At 43.3% G+C, this 20,200-nt stretch overlaps 1 protein-coding gene across 1 annotated transcript in view; it reads right to left on the reverse strand.

Moving 5' to 3' along the window:
• The window catches only part of map4k2 (mitogen-activated protein kinase kinase kinase kinase 2), a 53,018-nt gene that overhangs the window by 31,189 nt on the left and 1,629 nt on the right, over nt 1-20,200 (reverse strand). Inside the window, exons 2-6 of the mRNA XM_030780039.1 lie at nt 8,822-8,879; nt 7,830-7,920; nt 5,197-5,261; nt 1,001-1,056; nt 539-586 (exon numbers count right to left, since the gene is read on the reverse strand). Coding sequence (XP_030635899.1) covers nt 539-586; nt 1,001-1,056; nt 5,197-5,261; nt 7,830-7,920; nt 8,822-8,879 — 318 coding nt within the window. The remainder of the gene's footprint in view (nt 1-538; nt 587-1,000; nt 1,057-5,196; nt 5,262-7,829; nt 7,921-8,821; nt 8,880-20,200) is intronic.

A 20,200-nucleotide genomic window follows, 5' to 3' on the forward strand; every position in this document is an offset into this window, starting at 1 on the left:
CTTTTAGACTTATGGTACACCACAAAAGGCTAAAACAAATACATGTGTAAGCTATGACAGAACACATTATGGAAAAACAATGAACACTGGAGAAACTTCTTTCACTTCCGAACCTTTCAGATGTTACCATTACAACATGTCTCCAAAAGCATAAATGTACTCAATAATCATAAGAAATACATTATGAAAGCAGGTGAGTTCTAAGGAATCTGTGGGCTGTTAAGTGGCATCGTAACACTTTCTTGACTTAAATAAAAACTACTTTGTACTTTCTTCAGAAAAGCTGTCAATGTCTTGATATTAGAACACTTTCTGTGACAATAAAACAAATTAATTTCCACAAAAGTGCTGACTGAATTAATCAGAAATACATGAGTACACAAACAATTACTACCAAAATCTGAGATAACTGCAATGTGTTTATTATTATTGGATTACTGGATAATATAAACCTAAAATCATTGCATAATATTAATAATTCACATTTTAGAATAGTGTGGCATCATGACAGGCCTCAAAAAGAGGCCATTTACTGTACCTTAATGTCTCTGTGTATTTTGCCTGTCTCGTGGAGGTGAAATAGACCCTTGGAGAGGAGACAAATAATAAACTAACTTCAAATGATTCAGTGACATGGCAATCCATTCCACAGCAATACCAAAATGACAATCCACAGACCAAATTTGACTCATGAGCACATCTTCATCATCTCATAATCTTATTGTAAACAAATAAATTCGTCTTAACACACACATCGAAGCAGACTGTCAGACCCAAAAAGTTCTGCCAGTCTGCTTTGAGACGCAGCATTTTTTTACTGCTCAGGATATGAATTTCTAGATGCAGGATTATTCCTTCTCTTGGAGTATTTAATACTGATCTTCTCATGAAGAAATGCATGTCTGGCTGACACATGTTAAATACCTGATAAATCTGTATCCTTGATTTCCTCATGGTTTAAAATCTCTACAGAGTCATGGGATTATGGGTATATACTCACCTGTAGTGTTTCTCTGCAGATATAAGCAATCTGTTTCTCCTTTAATGGGCCTGCAACTGTCAAAAGATATCAACTTTACATCTACATGGATTTATATAAATCTTTTTTTCATTGAGAGCTTGTTTTAGATTCTGTCGATAGACACATATGTATGTTCAGCCATAAAGTTTAAAAGTAAAGATTTTGTTGAATTTTTATGTGATTTGTTCTTGCCATAACATGTAGAAAGTTAAAAATATAGACTGTTATGCTGTTCTCACAGAACTAACAAAACATCATGCATTTCAACTCTAAGTCAAACCATGGGACACATCACAGCATAAGTGTTTCACTATCTATAAACAAGCTCCCATCAGCAACATCCATGTTAATGTCTGATACACTTAGAAATTCCTTTTTTTTTATTGTTGACTTAGTACATCAAACCAAATCTTTTTAAACAGCATAGCTCATTTTCATCTCAATTTGGCTGTCGTAGCAACTCCATTCATTCCCAGGTGTCACTAGCATCAGCTCTTAAAATGTTTCAGGGAAAAAATGCATTTCAGTTGCACTGTCTGTTCACCCCCTCCTGGAATCGCAACCTTATCAAGGTGGAGGGGTTTGTGAGCCCCTGTGATCCTGGGAGCTGTGCTGCCTGGAGCATGTTGCTCCTGGTAGGGTCACTCAAGGCAGAGAGGTCCCAGGTGAGGGGCAAGACAAAAAGCGATTCTTAAAGCCCTTATGAACCGCACCCACAGAGAAACAGGCACGTCGCTTGGAATAGGGAGACCAAGGCCCCCATCCTGGAGCCAGGCCTGGGAGGGGAGCTCGTAAGCGAGCGCCTGGTGGCCGGACCTGCCTCAGGGTCCGGCCAGGCTCAGGGCCGCCCTCTTGTGAGCCCACCATCTGCGAGGGGAGAAATAGGGGCCGGGTATGATGCCACACAGGTGACGGGTTGGGGCGAGGGCCCCGGCGGACTGGACTTACGGTTCAGAATCTGGCTTTTGGTATGTGGAAATGTTACCTCTCTGGGGGGGGGGAAGGAGCCGGAACTTGTGCGGGGGGTGGAGCCATACCAACTAGATATAGTTGGGCTAACTTCTACACACAGCCTTGGCTCTGGAACCAAACTCCTTGATGGAGGCTGGACTCTATCCTTCTCACTGCGACTTCGGGTTGCAGGGTGGGAAATCTCTGACTGTCGTGACGATGTATGTGCCGAACGGCAGCTCGGAGTATCCAGCTTTCGCTGGAAGGTGTCCTGGTGAAGACACCATCTGGGGACTCTGTAGTTCTACTGGAAGACTTCAATGCTCAATGGCAATGATGGAGAAACTTAGGCCAACGGTCGATGATCAACTTTGTAGTCATCTCATCAGACCTGCGGCCATATGTTCTGGACACTCGGGTGAAGAGAGGGGCAGAGCTGTCAACTGATCACCACCTGGTGGTGAGTTGGATGAGATGGCGGAGGAGGCTGCCGGACAGACCTGGCAAACCCAAGAGCATAGTGAAGGTGAACTGGGAACGGCTGGCTTAGGACCCTGTCCGGAAGGTCTTCAACTAACACCTCCGGAGGAGCTCCTCCCTGATCCTGAGGGAGGCTGGGGACATGGAGTCTGAATGGACCCTGTTCGAAGCCTCCATTGTTGAAGCGGCAGCCTTGAGCTGCAGCCAGGCGGTAGTCGTGCCTGTAGTGGCAGCAACCCAAGGACCCGGTGGTGGATGCCACGGGTAAGGGAAGCTGGCAGACTGAAGAAGGAGGCCTTCCAGCCTTGGCTAGCATGGGGGACTCCAGAATTGGCTGAGAGGTACCGGCATGCCAAAAGGGCTGCAGCGACAATGGTCATGGAAGCAAAAACTCAGGTAAGGGAGGAGTTTGGGGAGACCATGGAAAAGGACTTTCGGATGGCCTCAAAGAGGTTCTGGCAAACCGTTAGGCGACTCAGGAGGGACAGGCAGGGCCTCATCCAGGCTGTTCTCAGCAGGGACGGAGAGGTTCTGACCTCAACTGAGGATGTGGTCAGATGATGGAAGGAACACTTTGAGGAGCTCCTAAACCTGACCAACACGCCCTCCCCAGAGGAGGAAGGGCCAGAAGATTTAGGAGGGTCGTCACCCATCTCTCTGGCAGAGGTCACTGAAGCAGTTAGGAAACTCCGCAGTAGCAAGGCGCCAGGAGTGGATGAGATCCGCTGTGAAATGCTGAAGGTTTTGGATGTTGTTGGGCTGACACGTCCCTTCAGTGTTGTGTGGGAGTCAGGGACAGTGCATGTGGAGTGGCAGACGGGGGTGGTGGTCCCCATTTTTGAAAAGGAGGACCGGAGAGTGTGCTCTAATTATAGGGGTATCACACCGTTCAGCCTCCCTGGCTGGAAAGGAGACTGTGGCCAATTGTTGAACCTCGGATCCAGGAGGAACAATGTGGATTCCGTCCTGGCCGTGGAACAGCGGACCAGCTGTTCACCCTTGCACAGATACAGGAGGGATCATGGGAGTTTGCCAATCCAGTCTACATGTGTTTTGTGGATCTGGAGAAGGCTTACGATTGTGTTACCTGGGGTGTCCTGTGAGGGGTACTGCGGGAGTATGGGGTGCCAGGTTCACTGTTGCAAGCCATTCGGTGCCTGTATAACGCAGTGAGAGCTGTGTCCGTATTCTCGGCAAGAAGTCAAACTCATTCCCAGTGAGTGTTGGACTCCGTCAGGGCTGTACCTTGTCTCCAATCTTATTCTTGATTTTCATGGACAGGATTTCAAGGCGCAGTCGGGGTGAGGAGAGTGTCCAGTATGGTGGCCTCAGGATTGCATCTCTGCTTTTTGCAGATGATGCGGTTCTGTTGGCCTCATCAAACTGTGACCTCCAGCATGCATTGGGGCGGTTTGCAGATGAGTGTGAAGCAGTCGGGATGAGGATCAGCACCTCCAAGTCCGAGGCCATGGTCCTATGCCGGAAAAAGGTGGCTTGCCCCCTCCAAGTTGGGGCTGAGTTACTGCCTCAGGTGGAGGAGTTTAAATATCTCGGGGTCTTGTTCATGAGTGAGGGTAAAATGGAGAGGGAGACTGACAGGCGGATCGGGCAACTAGTCAGGATGCCTCCTGGGCACCTCCCTGTGGAGGTGTTCTGGGCACGATCAACTGGGAGGAGACCCCGGGGCAGACCCAGGACAGGTTGAGAGAATTATATATCTCGGCTGGCCTGGGAACGCCTTGGGATTCCCCAGGAGGAGCTGGTGGATGTAGCCAGGGAAAGGAATGTCTGGGCTTCCCTCATAAGCCTGCTGCCACCGCGACCCAGTCCCGGATAAGCAGCAGAAATGATGATGATGATGTATGTTCACTGACTTTCAAAGCCACTTACCCTAATTAGGGTCACGGGGGGTCCTGGATCCTATCCCAGCGCTCATAGGGTGAATGGGAGGGAAACACCCTGGACACAGACAAACACACTCATATCTAGGGGCAATTTAGTGTCTCCAATTGACCTAACCTGCATGGCTTTGGACTGTGGGACGAAACCAGACATCCTGGAGGAAACCCACGCAGAGACAGGGAGAACATGTAAACTCTACACAGAAAGGTCCCTTGCCGCCTGGCCGGGAATCTAACCCAAGACCTTCTTGCTGTGAAGAAAGACTGCCACCATGCCGCCTGCAGTGTATGTTGATAATTTTATTTGTTTTGATAGAAAGTTCTCACCCTGCAATGGACTGGCAACCTGTCCAGGGTGTTTCCCCGCCTTTCGCCCTATGAGCACTGGGATAGGCTCCAGCACCCCCCACGATCCTAATTAGGATAAGCGGCTTAGATAATGAGTGAGTGAGTGAGAGAGAGAGAGAGTTCTCATTTCCAAGCTATTTTGAAAACAAAGTGAAATGTAAACGTGCAATTAATTCCATCAAGAAGATCAGCCAACTGTTTAAGATTTCAGTGATTGCAATGTCATGAAAAAAAATAAAATCATTATATAATATAGACAGGATAAAAGTTATCTGTTGTTAGCACATTTAAAACAGAGTTCTACCTACATTTTACCATGATCAGTACATATGTCTTTATTGTAAGTAGATAACAATGTTCCACAAAGCTTCTTAAATTCTCAAATTTACAATGGCGGAATTCATTGAAGATACCAATTCAGCCAGTTTCAGATGAAAATACCTTAAATAATGGATCACGTTTTGGATCCAGTATTCAGGCAACATAGAAACTCACCTGTATAGATGTCCTGTAATGAACCTCCTCCACAATATTCCATACAAATCCACAACTTAGTGTTTCTAAAAAAAATAGAGAAATGGCATTCATCAATATCAATATCATGCTTTACCTGTATCTGTCTGCAGTTCAATTTTCCCTTCTTTAGCTTGTCTTCCACTTGTATCTGGTCAATTACTGAATTTAGCCTCGACACTTTTACTACAGACAGTTCTGTAATGGCTCCATGCCTGGATTGTACTGGGGCCTTCACTTGTAAATTGCTTTGGGTAAAAGTGTCAGCTAGATGAATAGATGTAAAAGTAAATGTAAATGCTTTCTGCAGATGACACACCATAGACATTCTATAATGACAAGAGAAGTATAGTGTACAATGGTACCCCAAAACACTGCATCACTTGCACAATCACATTTACAGTGGTGCCACAAAAATAACACTGATCAGAATGATAAAAGAATAATAATAGATAAGAATGCAGGATCTGATCGTCATAGGTAGTAGATATAACGCCTGTTACACTGAGATTTCTCTTTCAATATTTTGTTCTCCTCAAATGTAGCAGTTATGTACAACATAATCATGGAACTGATTTTACTTGATTTCCCTCTCTCATGTTCATTACTGTGCCATAATATTTATCAATAAGTAAACATTTGAAGTGGTTCATTATGCTGTATCATAAATATGACTCCTTAAGTGGTTGTTAAATGACTCTACAGGAGAGATGCACGTGTCAGGGGTGTCACTGCAGGCCAGCAGAATCAAGCTGATTACATCACAGCCTGTTCACTGTAGTCTCATTATCAATTGTATCAAGTGTTTGTCACAAACCTCCCTGGCTCTGGGGCACCCATGACTTCTATGTGCACTAAAGAGCAATGACAAAATCATATAAATCCGGGATTCACTTGAGAAATACAACTGCACTGAGGCCCAGACTAGTAACAAAGAAGAAGAAGAAGAAGAAGAAGAAGAAGAGGAGGAAGAAAAGAATAGAATCATGATCACACACACAAACGATCACACACACAAACTTTGAGCAGTGAATTTAACCTCTGCATTCACACACACCAGGTGCAGGAGCAGTGGGCAGCATGCCTGCACCCGAGAAGAGGGAGAGGAAGAGGAAGAGGAAGAACAAGAAGAAGAATGAATGACAAACATGGTGTCAGTGCACCCTTGGTACTTGGTCTCATAAAAACAACTGGCTGCTTGACTGACTACTACTACTACTACTACTACTACTACTACTACTACTACTACTACTTCTACTACTACTACTACTACTTCTACTGCTAAAAAATTCACAAGGGGCAAATTCCAGAGTGGCAACTGGTGCGGAATAACCGGCTAGGGTAGGAAGGACTCTTGAGCCTTGGTTGGCAGCCTTCCTAGTGATGAGGTAACGATAAACACTTCTTAGCGGTAAGATTAAAACACATATTTCTAACATAATAGAAACCAGATCAAAATCATGCCACATCGCTCGTTGTACAGATCAACAAGGAGCACATCCCCCAGAGGGCGACCAGTCTGCGGTCGAGAAGTGGGTGCTGGAAGAAATCTCCCAAATCAAGAGCTGGAGGTACCCTATAACAGGTTAAATCCTAACAATGGCACTCCAAGCTTACCATCAAACACAACTAAAAGTAAAGTAAAAAGAGAAAAATGGACGAAGGAAGATAATAAGGAGGTAATATAGTGTTATCACAGAGAAATGATATTTCAAACAGATAAATGGAATACAAAACAAACATATATAAACTGGAATAAGGGAGCATGAAGCCCCAGCTGTGGTGGAAGGCCAAGAAATAACCATTTTATTGGACTTTAGTATACAAACAGATTGAACAATACAAGCAAATCGCCCATTCATGATAGTTAAAGATGTCAAGGATAATGCCTACTCATAGGCAATTGTTGCCTATTGTTATCTGCAGTCCCAGCAGATAACAATACTTCATTAAAAACATTTGAAAAGCTGAGTAAATATAAGGATCTTGAAATTGAAGTCAGTAAACTATGGCATTTAAAAACCACTACTGTCCCAGTAATCATAAGTGCTTTAGGGCTTGTTTTCAAAAGTGCATAAACTCATGTTGAAAAGATACCTGGAAAACCATCAATATCAGAACTACAGAAAATAACTTTAATGACAACTAATCATACATTGTGTACAGCGCTGCCAATGCAATTTTGATATATATAGAAAAAGACAGAGTATGTTTATATGTGTAATCAACATATAAATGTGTCAATCTGTTCATATGCATTTGTGTGTATGTTTATGTATTTAATCATCATTGCACAAAAACGCTTTACCTCACAACTCTCTGATGCTTTAGGGCTCTAGTTGGGACTTGGCACAGATCATATAAAAACACAGTGAAAAATTAAAACATTTGACAGGTTGCCAGTCCATTGCAGACTTTCAAAGAACAATGTCTGAAAAATGCCCACTTTCAGAGGATTGGGTCTATTGGATATGTTGAGGTGTTTATTCCTCATATGACCAATGTTTCTTATCTCTTTTACTAATTTTCCTGGACAACACCACAGAACAAGGTAAGCCAAGTTCAGCCATTATTTTAGCGTTTCAGAGAACTAGGTGAGAGGACTCAAATCTTACCTGTGGTAGCTGCCATAATAGGCCACAATATTCTTGTGTTTGCATTCCTTCATCATGGTAATCTCCTGTTGGATAGATGTAATGTCATCTCCTAAAGTGAAGGAAAAATAATACAAGATCATATAGAATATTATACAGGCCTGCTGTAATGTTTGGTTTTAGCATCAAAACCAATGCATTGCCCAAATGTGAACTGATGCAATCTTGTCCGTCTTTCCCAGCATGTCAGTCACCTCAGTCATATTGAGTAAGGCTAGTGTCATTTCCCCGCAGTGTCAGTCATATTGAGTAAGGCTTGTGTCATCTCCCCTCAGTGTCAGTCATATTGAGTAAGACTAGTGCCGTCTCCCCTCAGTGTCAGTCATATTGAGTAAGGCTTGTGTCATCTCCCCTCAGTGTCAGTCATATTGAGTAAGGCTTGTGTCATCTCCCCTCAGTGTCAGTCATATTGAGTAAGGCTTGTGTCATCTCCCCGCAGTGTCAGTCATATTGAGTAAGGCTTGTGTCATCTCCCCGCAGTGTCAGTCATATTGAGTAAGGCTTGTGTCATCTCCCCTCAGTGTCAGTCATATTGAGTAAGGCTTGTGTCATCTCCCCGCAGTGTCAGTCATATTGAGTAAGGCTTGTGTCATCTCCCCGCAGTGTCAGTCATATTGAGTAAGGCTAGTGCCGTCTCCCCTCAGTGTCAGTCATATTGATTAAGGCTAGTGCTGTCTTCCCTCAGTGTGTGCTGGACATCTCAAATGGATCTCCCTCATTTTTTTTCTGTTTGCCAAGAAGCCATAGTACTTCTGTGGCACCAGATCAATTCAATATTTCACAATACAATATGTCATGGCACTTTATGACAACAGTTTAAACTTACCATTCACCATTACTCAGTACCAAGACAACACACAGTATAATGTACCTACAGAGTTATAGTTTGAACAAAAACTGTACAAATTGTATATGTGTACTATGCAAATTAAACAATTATTATATGCACCTACCAGGATCAAGCTTCACAATTTTAATAGCTGCCATCTCAGAGGTCCGAATTTTTCTCGCCTGTAAAAAGTTAAAAGTCATCAGTTCAGTGATTGTTTTTGCTTATATTTCTGTTCGGCTCTTCTACTGTTGTGTCTGCAATTGCTACTTGGTCCACGGTGTGTAAGAAAGCAAAACTGGAAACTTCTTCTGCAACTAAAAGATATTAGAAAGTTGTGTCTTTTGTCTCCAAGAACAGCCTTAATTTTGGGGCACAGATTATACAAGGAGCTGGAAATGTTGCACAGGAATGTTGGCTGGATAGCAATGCTTTCATACTGCAGACAGCCTATTCCATCTCATCCTGCACATTCTCTGTTCTGTCTGGGGCTGTAACCGCCTTAGAATTTTGCCAGTCGAATCGGATTTGGCTGTTCAATACAAATATTTGACTATCTGTTCCTTTTTTTTCCATATAGACAAGTTCACAATAAGAAAATACATTGGCATGAGTTTTAGTGAGGATTTGGACCGCATTAATATAGTCAAATGCAACAGAGTCATGGGGACATATTTTTGAGCATTTAAAAATCAATAAAGACAGCTGCACACACTGTAAACCTGAAAGTTCAAATAACTTAATTCTATTAAGCTGTGTAAACTCAAAATATCCTTATAAGTTGTACTGACTTAAAATTTTTGATTTGTTGTAACACGTAATTCAATTTTGAGTTATGCAAACTAAAGACTTTTGACTAATTTCAAACCACTTTTGGATTAAGTAATATAAACTCCAGATTACTAAATCACTATAACTTGAAATTTTGGCGTTCCAACCTCTGATGTCAGTGCCGCGGTGCATTATGGGGTGCCTCCGTTTACATTTAACCTAGCGACCTTTTAAAAGAGTTTTTAAAAAAAGAGTATAGTCACTAGAGTCGTCATTACAACTACTTTGCATTAGGTACAGTGGTGAGCTGACAAGCCAATGGTGTGATGCTACTATCTGTGAGATAATGACTGAACACCTCAAAGTCAGATTCTCGCACACATGACCATATCATATCATAGCAGTTGTTGATTACTTTCAGATGGTTATCACTGAGTGAGTTTGGTAAGTGTGGGCTTGAAGAACAGTGCCCGCACATAAACCTGGTCTTGGGTTGAGGTCTCGCAAGAAAAATGTGAAAATAGCCTACAGACAAGATTCTGTTCAAATAACTCAGTTTCATTTTTCATTTAATTATTTATTTATTTTTTTACATATATCTAAAATATTTGAGTTGATATAAATCAGTAATTTGATTTAACTTAAGTTAAGTAGTATAATCAATTATAACTTAAAAAAACAGCTCTGAAAACTGCTCACTTCAATTAACTTAAAAATTTTAAGGCAATCAGTTGCCTTAATTGTTCTGAGATCTGTTAACTTATTCAATTTTACAGTGAAAATATTTGAGCTGACATTATTAGCCATTTAATTTAACTTGTTACATAAAAGTCAAGAGAAATTTAAATGTTACATCCCCGTGAGTTAAATCTAGGGACTGTGGGAGGTAACAACAACAAAAAAAAAACTAAAAAAAATTAGATGGGAAACAGAAATATGTGGGTTGTGAATTTATTAAGTCAAGAAAAGAGAAAAACAACAAGGGTTACAACAAAACCAAAAGTAATGTCCAAATCTACTTAATCGCCGTCATCCGATTTAAACACACAGCGTAACTGCTGTAACCAGGCAATATACACACAGAGATAAAATACACACAGCGATATATCCCTGTAATAGTTACAAGACACACGCGCGCGAACACGGGCACACACAGCATTAACCCTGTTGTCTGGCCCACTGGCCCCGTCTATCGGTCTCCCCAGGACTTTTAAAACAGCCGGTTCTGATGAACAATTAAGCACCGGCGCTGTTAACCATTCATAGCAATGAGGACAGGGGAGGGCGGTACCTGGAGAGAGACATGGAGAAAAAAAAAAACAAACAAACCCCAACACCACAGCCATAACACAAGAAAGAAACAAAAAGAATGATTTAACCAAAAATATCTTTTTAAATTAAAGTTTAATTTAAAAAAAAATTACAGGAACTTAAATTTTCTTAGGTAATAAGTTACGACAAAAGTTTTGATTACTCTGAACTTATTCGGTTTTACAGTGTAGTGATTATGTAATAGTGACGTAATATTTCAATAAAAGCCAATCGATGAGACACCGACTCAAAATCATGTCATCACCGCTGGGAGCGAGCAATGGTGCTTCTACCCAACTGCTTTCACAGACACCACTACTTCGCGGCACAGAAATTTCTCCATAAAAAAGTGCTGTTGTTCGACGTTAAACAAAGATCGTTGCGCTGTACGCTTACAACGCATGTGCGAGATTCCGAGTCAGAGGTTCAGTCATTATCTCACAGATGGTAACTTCACACCATTAGCTTGTCAGAGCAGCACTAGACCACATGCAAAGTAGTTATAATGACGACTGTAGTGGCCATTCTCTTTTTTAAAACTCTTTAATCACTGTAAAAAGTTTGCTAGGTCAAATGTAAGTGGAAACGCCCCATAATGCATCATGGTGGTGACGTTGGGCGTCAGAACTCCAAAATTTTAAGTTATAGTGACTTAATAATCTGGAGTTCATATTATTTAATCAAAAAGTGATTTGAAAGTAATCAAATTTTGTAAGTCAGTAGAATTTATAAGGACATTTTAAGTTTATACAACTTATTAGAATTAAGTTATCTGAGCTTTGGTTTACAGTGAAATAATGACTTCTTGTCTTCAACAGGATAGGCTTATTAGGCTACTGTATTTCTCTTTCAACATAAATCTGAAGTGTAAATGAATAAATAAACAAATTAAAAACACTTGCAACTTGAGATTTGAGATATTTAAGATGAAAAAGCAAACGTTTGTCTTTAGCCTCTTTTCCGATGTCCGCCTAGCTATGCAACTTATCCGTCTCAAGTGGTTTTCCAAGTTCGATGTCGTTGAATGATTAGGGAATTGTTGCATACAGCATTTGCATTTAACTTTGTTAGGGCTGTCCTTCAAAAGTTCGAAATGAAGCCATACCTTAGACTTCTTCTGAGACATGATTATAACCAGTCTATTTTACCAACCACTCCACCTCAGGCTTCAGCTTCTCTCATCAGTTAACCACCAGCGCATGTTGTCACGTGATTTTTTTTTTTTAGCAAACGTGCCAGCTAGCCCTGCTATAATAGTACAAAAATGTATGATTCATGATTCCCTAAATTATAATTCCTCACTATAATGCTATTACTGCACATTTTTTAACCTGTTATTGTTAAAAAAAAAAAAACAAAAACAAAAAAAAACACGACTGTTCTGTCCTTGCTGGACGTAAGATTAACTGAAGGTATCCAGCTAGACAGACAGCGAACATGCGAGGATGGATTCAAACTTTCTCTTTTTTGTAAAACTGAAATAAACCGAAATGACACAGTTTCTTTCTTGGTATCAGACAACGCAGGCAAGTTATATTGTCGCAGCGAAACAAAATATATCTTACGCCTGACAGCGCAGCCCACCATATAAACAGTAGCTCAATTGCTAACATCATTAGCCTAGTAAGACAACTTTTGCAGCCTTCAAAACCCACCATACAAACCAGCAACTTGTTGTATTCACACCCTAAACATTTCAAAACATAACATGTCAAACTCTCAACACAGGATAACTACTTACAAGCATATGTGGGCCAAAACTCCACCGAGAGAAGAAATCGACCGTACCTCACAGACAAGTGGTTTGCTACTAAATTGAAGTCACATGACCACGAGCTTAACAAACAAAACTGCAGCCATAAGAGGGCGCCAAACCTATTATTTACATCAAATTAAAGCGTTACCAACACACTCCCCGCCTGGTATAATTAATTTTATACCACTCTTTTCTCTTATCAGTCTTTCTTGACAGGTTCCTTGCAGAGCAGGAGGACGAGTTGCGACACTGGACATAAGTACACTTGTGGAGCTCCTTGCTTCACAACTCTAACCTCCACTTTTCTGATTCTTTTGTCTTGACTCGAAATGCTCTTGACAATGAGACCAACGGGCCATTCATTTCGTTTGGCTTGGTCATCCTTCAGTAAGACAATGTCTCCGACCTGGACATCACACTTGTCTTTGATCCATTTCCTTCTGGACTGGAGTGTTATCAGGTACTCTTGTCTCCACCGCTTCCAAAATGTATCGGTGAGACATTGAACATACCATCATTGTTTCTTGTATAGGTCTTTTAGGTCAAACACTCCTTTGGGAGCTGGCGTGGTCACAGGAACCAGTGGGCGAGCATTCATTATCACCATAACTTCTGCCATCAAGGTGGTGAGGACTTCATGAGAGAGACGAGTGGGGCCTGACTGGAGCAACAATGCATCCAGGATCCGACGGGCGATGCCAATCATCCTCTCACAAGAGCCTCTCATATGGGATGAATGTGGTGTATTGAAGGTCCATGAGCATCTTTCCGAGCTGAGGTAATCTTGGATCCCGGGATCATCTGTGCAGATCTTTAACTCTCTACAAGCTCCGACGAAGTTGGTTCCACGGTCCGATCTGAGAACTTTGGAAGGGCCTCGTGTGGCAAAAAAACGTCTTGAAGCATTGATAAAACTTGAGGTGGACATGGATTCTACTACCTCTATGTGGACAGCTCGTGTTCTCAGGCAGGTAAACAGCACTGCCCAGCGTTTGTTCTCTGCTGTACCCCTTCTAGTTCGCTGTGAGACAACGCTCCATGGCCCGAAGACATCTAGGCCGACCCTAGTGAACGGGGGCTCCATGGCAAGTCTGTCCACAGGCAAAATGGCCATCTTCTGCTCCTTAGGCTTCCCTCAGAGTTTACGGCATGTGACGCACTCATAGATCACGCTGGAGACTAATTTCCTTGCACCAATTATCCACACACCAGCAGAGCGAAGCGCTCCTTCAGTGAAGCGGCGACCTTGGTGGGCAACATCTTGGTGGTACTGTCTCACCAGCAAGGTTGACACATGATGTTTCTTGAGAAGTATAACCAGGTGTCTTTCATCACACAGAAGGTCAGCTAAAGATATCCGGCCTCCTACCCTCAACACTCCATCTCTGTCAATAAAGGGGTTCAGCCTCCACAAGGGACTTGTTTTGCAGACTTGCTCTCCTCTTTGCAGTTTTCTGACCTCATCCCTGAACGCCAACTGTTGGACGCTCCAGATGACCCGCAATTTGGCTTGTGTTTGTGGATTTTCAGGGTTTTGCTTTGGAGACTTGGACTTGCTCCTCACTACACTGATGAGCTTTGCCATTCCTCATATCAGACGCTTCCAAGAAGAAAAACGTTCGAACCTGTGTGGACCAAAAAAGCTGTCAATGGCATTAGTTGTGAAAGCACTGACTTCTGGGCAAATCTCTGTGTCCTGCTCCGGTTCGACAAGATCAAACTTGCTTGGTGTCAGTGGTGCAGACAACTGTTGGACTTGCCTCAGGAATGAGGGGCCGATGAACCAGCTTGTTTGTTTCAGTAAGCTTGCTGTTATTGGCCTTGTTGCAAAGTTGGCTGGATTGTGGTCCGTTGAGACATGATGCCACTGTGTGGGAGTAGTGGACTTCCTAATTCTTGAGACTCTGTTAGATATGTAGACATAAAACCGTCGTGAAGTATTATGGATATATCCTAACACAATCTTGCTGTCTGTATAATACTTCACGGCTTGAAACTCAAGATCCATCTCTTGGCAAATGAGCTCTGCCATCTCTACGGCAAGAACTGCCGTGCACAGCTCCAATCGTGGGATTGTGTGTGCGGGTTTTGGTATCAACTTGGCTTTTCCCATGACGAATCCGGTGAGGCACTGTCCCTGCTTGTCAAGAACTCGTATGTAGGCAACGGCTGCAATTGCCATTGATGAGGCATCAGAGAAGACACACAGTTCTCGGTACTGTGCTGTGGAAAGAGACAATGGAACATAAGGTCTGGGGATGTGTAAGAGCTCTACATCCAAAAGGGAGTCTTTCCATGCATTCCAATGCTTTTCTTTGGCAGGTGGAAGAGGATCATCCCAGTCACATGGTTCAGCGGTAAGTTCTCGGATGAGGGCCTTCCCCTGAACAGTAATAGGTGCCACGAACCCTAAGGGATCGTATAAACTATTGACTGTAGAGAGTACGCCTCACTTAGTGAAGGGCCTTTTCTCCTTAGCGACTTGAAAAGTGAAGGCATCCGATTCAAGGCTCCAGCTCAGACCAAGGCTTCACTGCAGAGGTAAAGAGTCAGCCCCCAGGTCTAAGTCCTTGAGGTCCTTTGCTGGGTCATCACTGGGGAATGCCTCCATCACCTTGCTACTGTTTGAGGCGATTTTGTGTAGTCGTAAATTTGACTCTGCTAACATCATCTGTGTTTTCTGTAGGAGACTGATCGCATCTGTTTCGGTGGCGAGGGAAGTCAGACCATTGTCAACGTAAAAGTTCCTGGTGACGAACTGCTTTGCACCTTTGCCATGTTCTGTTTGTCCAGCTTCGGCAGCTCTTCTTAGCCCATAGATCGCCACAGCTGGTGAGGGGCTGTTCCCAAACACATGCACCTTCATACGATACTCCGTAACCTCTTTTGCAAGGTCATTGTCTAGGTACCAGAGAAAGCGCAGATAATTGCAGTGGTCTTCCCTTACAGTGAAACAGTAAAACATCTGTTCCACATCTGCAGTTATGGCTATGGGCTCCTTTCTGAACCGAATCAGGACACAGACTAGACTGTTATTTAAGTCTGGGCCACTTAAGAGAACTTCATTCAATGACACACCTTCGTATTTGGCGCTTGAGTCAAAAACCACCTGTATTTGTCCAGGCTTTTGCGGGTGGTACACTCCAAACAATGGAAGGTACCAGCACTCGTCATCAGGCTTTAAGGCAGGTGCTAGCTCTGCTTGCTGGTTGTCAAAGATCCTCTGCATGAATTTAACAAAGTGATCTCATGTCTGCCCTCTTGTCGAGGCTGCGTCTGAGGTTGTAAAACCGTTTGAGAGCCTGGTCTCGATTGTTTGGTAATCGCTGTCTGGGTGTTAAAGGGCAGGGGCGCAACCCAGCTGTTGGTCTCGTCTTGATACATCTCATCTTGCATGATTTTGAGGAAACGTTCATCCTCTAATGAAGGTGCTGGCCTTTCATCATCCTCCCTCCTGACAAACACTGTGTCACCGAGGCTGTCTGTTTGGATTCTGTGGTAAGTATCTCTGTGGTTTCGTGTGGTATAGCCCAGTTGGTCTGCAGACAACTCCTCTTTTGCATGTATACTGTTGACGCATGGACTGAGATATGATGGTCTTCCATTGAGCAACATGTTGGTTTTATAGGTCATCACAGAGGCCGGCTTGTGTGTGCGTACCAAACAGACGTCTCCTATAACAACCCAGCCGAGGTCAAGGCGCTGGGCGAATGGCGCATCCTGCGGCCCGTTGCGCTGTTCTCTCAGTTTGTGCAGTCTCAGCACATCTCTTCCTAAGAGCAGAAGAATTTGTGCCTTTGTGCCCATGGGTGGGATCTTGTGCGCAATGGCCTTTAAGTGAGGATGGTGTTGCACAACCTCAGGAGAGGGTATCTCAGACCAGTCCTCAGGAATCATGTCACATTCCAACAATGGGGGTAGAGGTATTTTCACATGACCATCTATGGACTCGATGATAAAATGTTTGGCTCTCCTTCCTTCCATTTCCATTTCCATAGTGCCTGAGCACGTCTTGAGCGTGTAAGGTTCTGTGCCTCCTGTAACACTGAAAAGGTCAAAAAATTCTGAGCGTGCAAGAGAGCGGTTGCTCTGATCATCTAAGACTGCGTATAATTTGACTGCCTTCTCCATCTGGCCTAATGGATACACCTTGGCAAGGCAGATCTTGGCACAAGACCTAGTGCTACGCCGGTCTCCACAGACTTCTGTGCACATCACTGTTGCCGAGGTTGAGGTTTCTCTCACTTGAGGCTCCCCACCATGCTGTTCCTCCTCTTGGGGTTGGTCTGATGTCGTGAGGGGCCGGGCCTGGATGTAATGCCGTATTGTGTCTGTCGCTTTCACACTCTTTACAGCTGATTTTAACTGTAAAGTTCTTTGCCAGGTGTTTGGTGGATGCGCAACACCTAAAACTTTCAGGTATGCTTTTCTTTCTTCAAGAGGCTTGCTCCGGAAGCTGCGGCATTTTCTGAGAGGGTGCAGCTTCTTATGGAGGGGGCATTGCTTGTCCGGGTCCCCACACTCTTCGGATTCCTTTGCTGCGGACTCATGTGAGACATCTGTCTCTCTCACTGATATGTGTTCTGTTGTTATTCTTCACAGGTCTCTCAACTTTCCCCATACACACCGATAGAAAGGAGAAGCTGGGGTCATTTCGAATTCTAGCCTGCTCTTGTATGAATTTGGAAAAGGCAAAGAAAGGTGGAAATGTAACATCATGATCCATTTTGAACTTGGACGCCCATGAAATCCATTTCTCTTGCAGTGTATACGGTAGCTTCTCCACTATGGGATTGATGCCACATGCTGTGTCTAGAACGGCAAATCCAGGTGAGTAACCTTCTGCTTTAGCGAGTTCTAACTCGAGTAAGAGATCTCCTAATTCTCTCAGCTTGCCATTCTCTCTGGCAGATATTTTTGGAAAGCCTTCAATTTTCTTGAAGAGGGCATATTGTATTGCTTCAGGAGCTCCATACGTTTCTTCTAAAAGCTGCCAAACCATTCTGAGGCCCGTTGTGACATTGTGAACTTGTGCAGAGCTGACTCTCCTCGCTTGCTCTGACGACCGTGGCCCTAGCCATTTGATGAGAAGGTCAAGTTCCTCTCTAGGTGACAAAGACAAGTCTCTGGTCACATTCAAAAAGGAGGATTTCCATCCTCGGTAGTTTTGTGGGTTGTCATCAAATTTTTGTAAAGTGGCTGACACCAGCTCTCGTCTCATTAGATATTTTGCTACGTCAGTCACAACTGATGCATCATGGCGGGTAGGTGGCGATGACCTGTGTGGTTCATAATGGCGTACTAGACTTGGGTTTGTTGCACATGGAGCAGGTTCTGAGTTATGGTAATTGCTAGGAAGGCATTGCAGAATCAGCTCCTGATACGTGCTGATTGGTCCTCCTGATAGGTCTTCTTCTTTCCAAACAGGTGCATAAGGCGGAGCTGGTTGTGTGACTGTGTTTGTATTTTCTCCTGCGTAATATGATGACGGCTGTATGGCATTTGACGCTGACTGATTTGTTACTTGGTTATTTTGCGCATATGATTGACTGTCAACATAGTCTTGGACTCTTTGCTTATGATCTGCAGAGGCAATTGAAAGATGTTCAAATTTGTGGTATTGTGGCTCCTCGTGCTGAGGTGCAGCTTCAAAGATCTCAGCTTCAGCTGATGCAGCAGCAGCCATTTTCTTTACCTTAAGAACATGGAGTTGAGCTTGAATCTGCGCTTGTTGTTTCATAGCTTCTGCTTCTTGCTCCGCATAGATCAACTGCGCTTGTGCAGCCTCTGCTTTGGCGCGCGCTCTGAGCGCTTGCTGATGACCTACTGGATAGCTTTGATGAGCTAGAACAACGGGACCTTGTTGCAAGAGACTCCGCTGTAACATTCTTTTCAGTGCGCTCCATCTGCTTGATGTGGGATTTGATGTCTGATGGCTTCGACATAATGTATACAGTAACTGTCTTCGAGTGATGGTGTCAGCTGAGTAATATGCTTTTTTTACTGTTCTGTCCTTGCTGGACGTAAGATTAACTGAAGGTATCCAGCTAGACAGACAGCGAACATGCAAGGATGGATTCAAACTTTCATTTTATTGTAAAACTGAAATAAACAGAAATGACAATCAGTTTCTTTCTTGGTATCAGACAACGCAGGCAAGTTATGTTGTCGCAGCGAAACAAAATATATCTTACGCCTGACAGCGCAGCCCACAAGCTACCATATAAACAGTAGCTCAATTGCTAACATCATTAGCCTCGTAAAACAACTTTTGTAGCCTTCAAAACCCACCATACAAACCAGCAACTTGTTGTACTCACACCCTAAACATTTCAAAACATAACATGTCAAACTCTCAACACAGGATGACTACTTACAAGCATATGTGGGCCAAAACTCCACCGAGAGAAGAAATCGACTGTATCTCACAGACAAGTAGTTTGCTACTAAATTGAAGTCACATGACCACGAGCTTAAACAAAACTGCAGCCATAAGAGGGCGCCAAACCTCTTATTTACATCAAATTAAAGCGTTACCAACACAACGACTGCTTGACTTGAAGAATCTCAGTCAACTGACGGGTGTCTGACTGATGATTCGACTCGTCAACTTTCAGAGGGCAGCCCTAGTTCTGTCCTAGACATATGGGGAATTACTCATGTGGCATAAGGCTACTCATAGTAGTATACATGTAACAAAAGGAAAACTGTGGCCATAAAAGGATGCACCTGGTAAGCTCAAATACTTTCTGCATTCAATCGCTGTTCAACTGGCATCAACATAACACAAAGCAGCATAACATTCTCCAAACAATTCCACTACCCCCACCCTCTCTACCGCTGACAACAGGCAGGATGGGTCCATGGACTCATGCAGTTTACACCAAATCCTAAATGTCATTAGCATGACACAACAGGTACCAGGGCTCACTGAACCGGGCAATGTTTTCCCACTCCATTTTCATCACGTGTTTGTGACCAGGTGCCCACTGGAGGTGCCTGCTGTTTTGGCTGGCAGGAGTTCAGCTCAGCATGGCTGGCTGGGGCTACAGCATGGTGCTGTGTATGGTAGTGCTGTACAGTACTGTTATTTCCCTGATTATAGCTGGTTGTTTAGCTTTCACAGTTTTTGCCACTCTCCTTTATACTCTCTCATCCGCAGCCTTTTTACTCACAGTTTTGCTACAGGATGTTTTTGTTTATCATGCTGTTAAAAGCACAAGAAGCTTCCTTTTTCTAAGGTAACGGGAACGCTCACCAAGCACATTAGTGAAGTAAGTTGCTTAAGGTCACTCATTTTGCCCACCCCAACGTTTAATCAAAGAGTTACTGGACCCTCTACTCCCAGCCTATATGCTTTATGTAGCAAACCATCACTACATTACTATCTCAATCCAATTTCTGAAAGAAGGTTGTGTAACTTATAAAATAATAACCATATTCATTGATTAACATTAGAAAATATAAAAATCGCTCACGCAGCCGCAGGAGTTGCATGGAAAGAGAAAATTTTTAAACCTACACGGTGGCAATCATCCGAAGTGACCAACCCAGAAAAGATGATTATGTGTACACATTGGAACGTGACAGCAAACTGGACAATGCAAGGAAACAAAAACTAACAGCCCCCTCAAGACCGATTTTTTTTTTGGAACTGGTTCAGCT

Source organism: Chanos chanos, chromosome 7, assembly GCF_902362185.1.
Source record: "Chanos chanos chromosome 7, fChaCha1.1, whole genome shotgun sequence".
Lineage (NCBI taxonomy): Eukaryota > Metazoa > Chordata > Actinopteri > Gonorynchiformes > Chanidae > Chanos > Chanos chanos.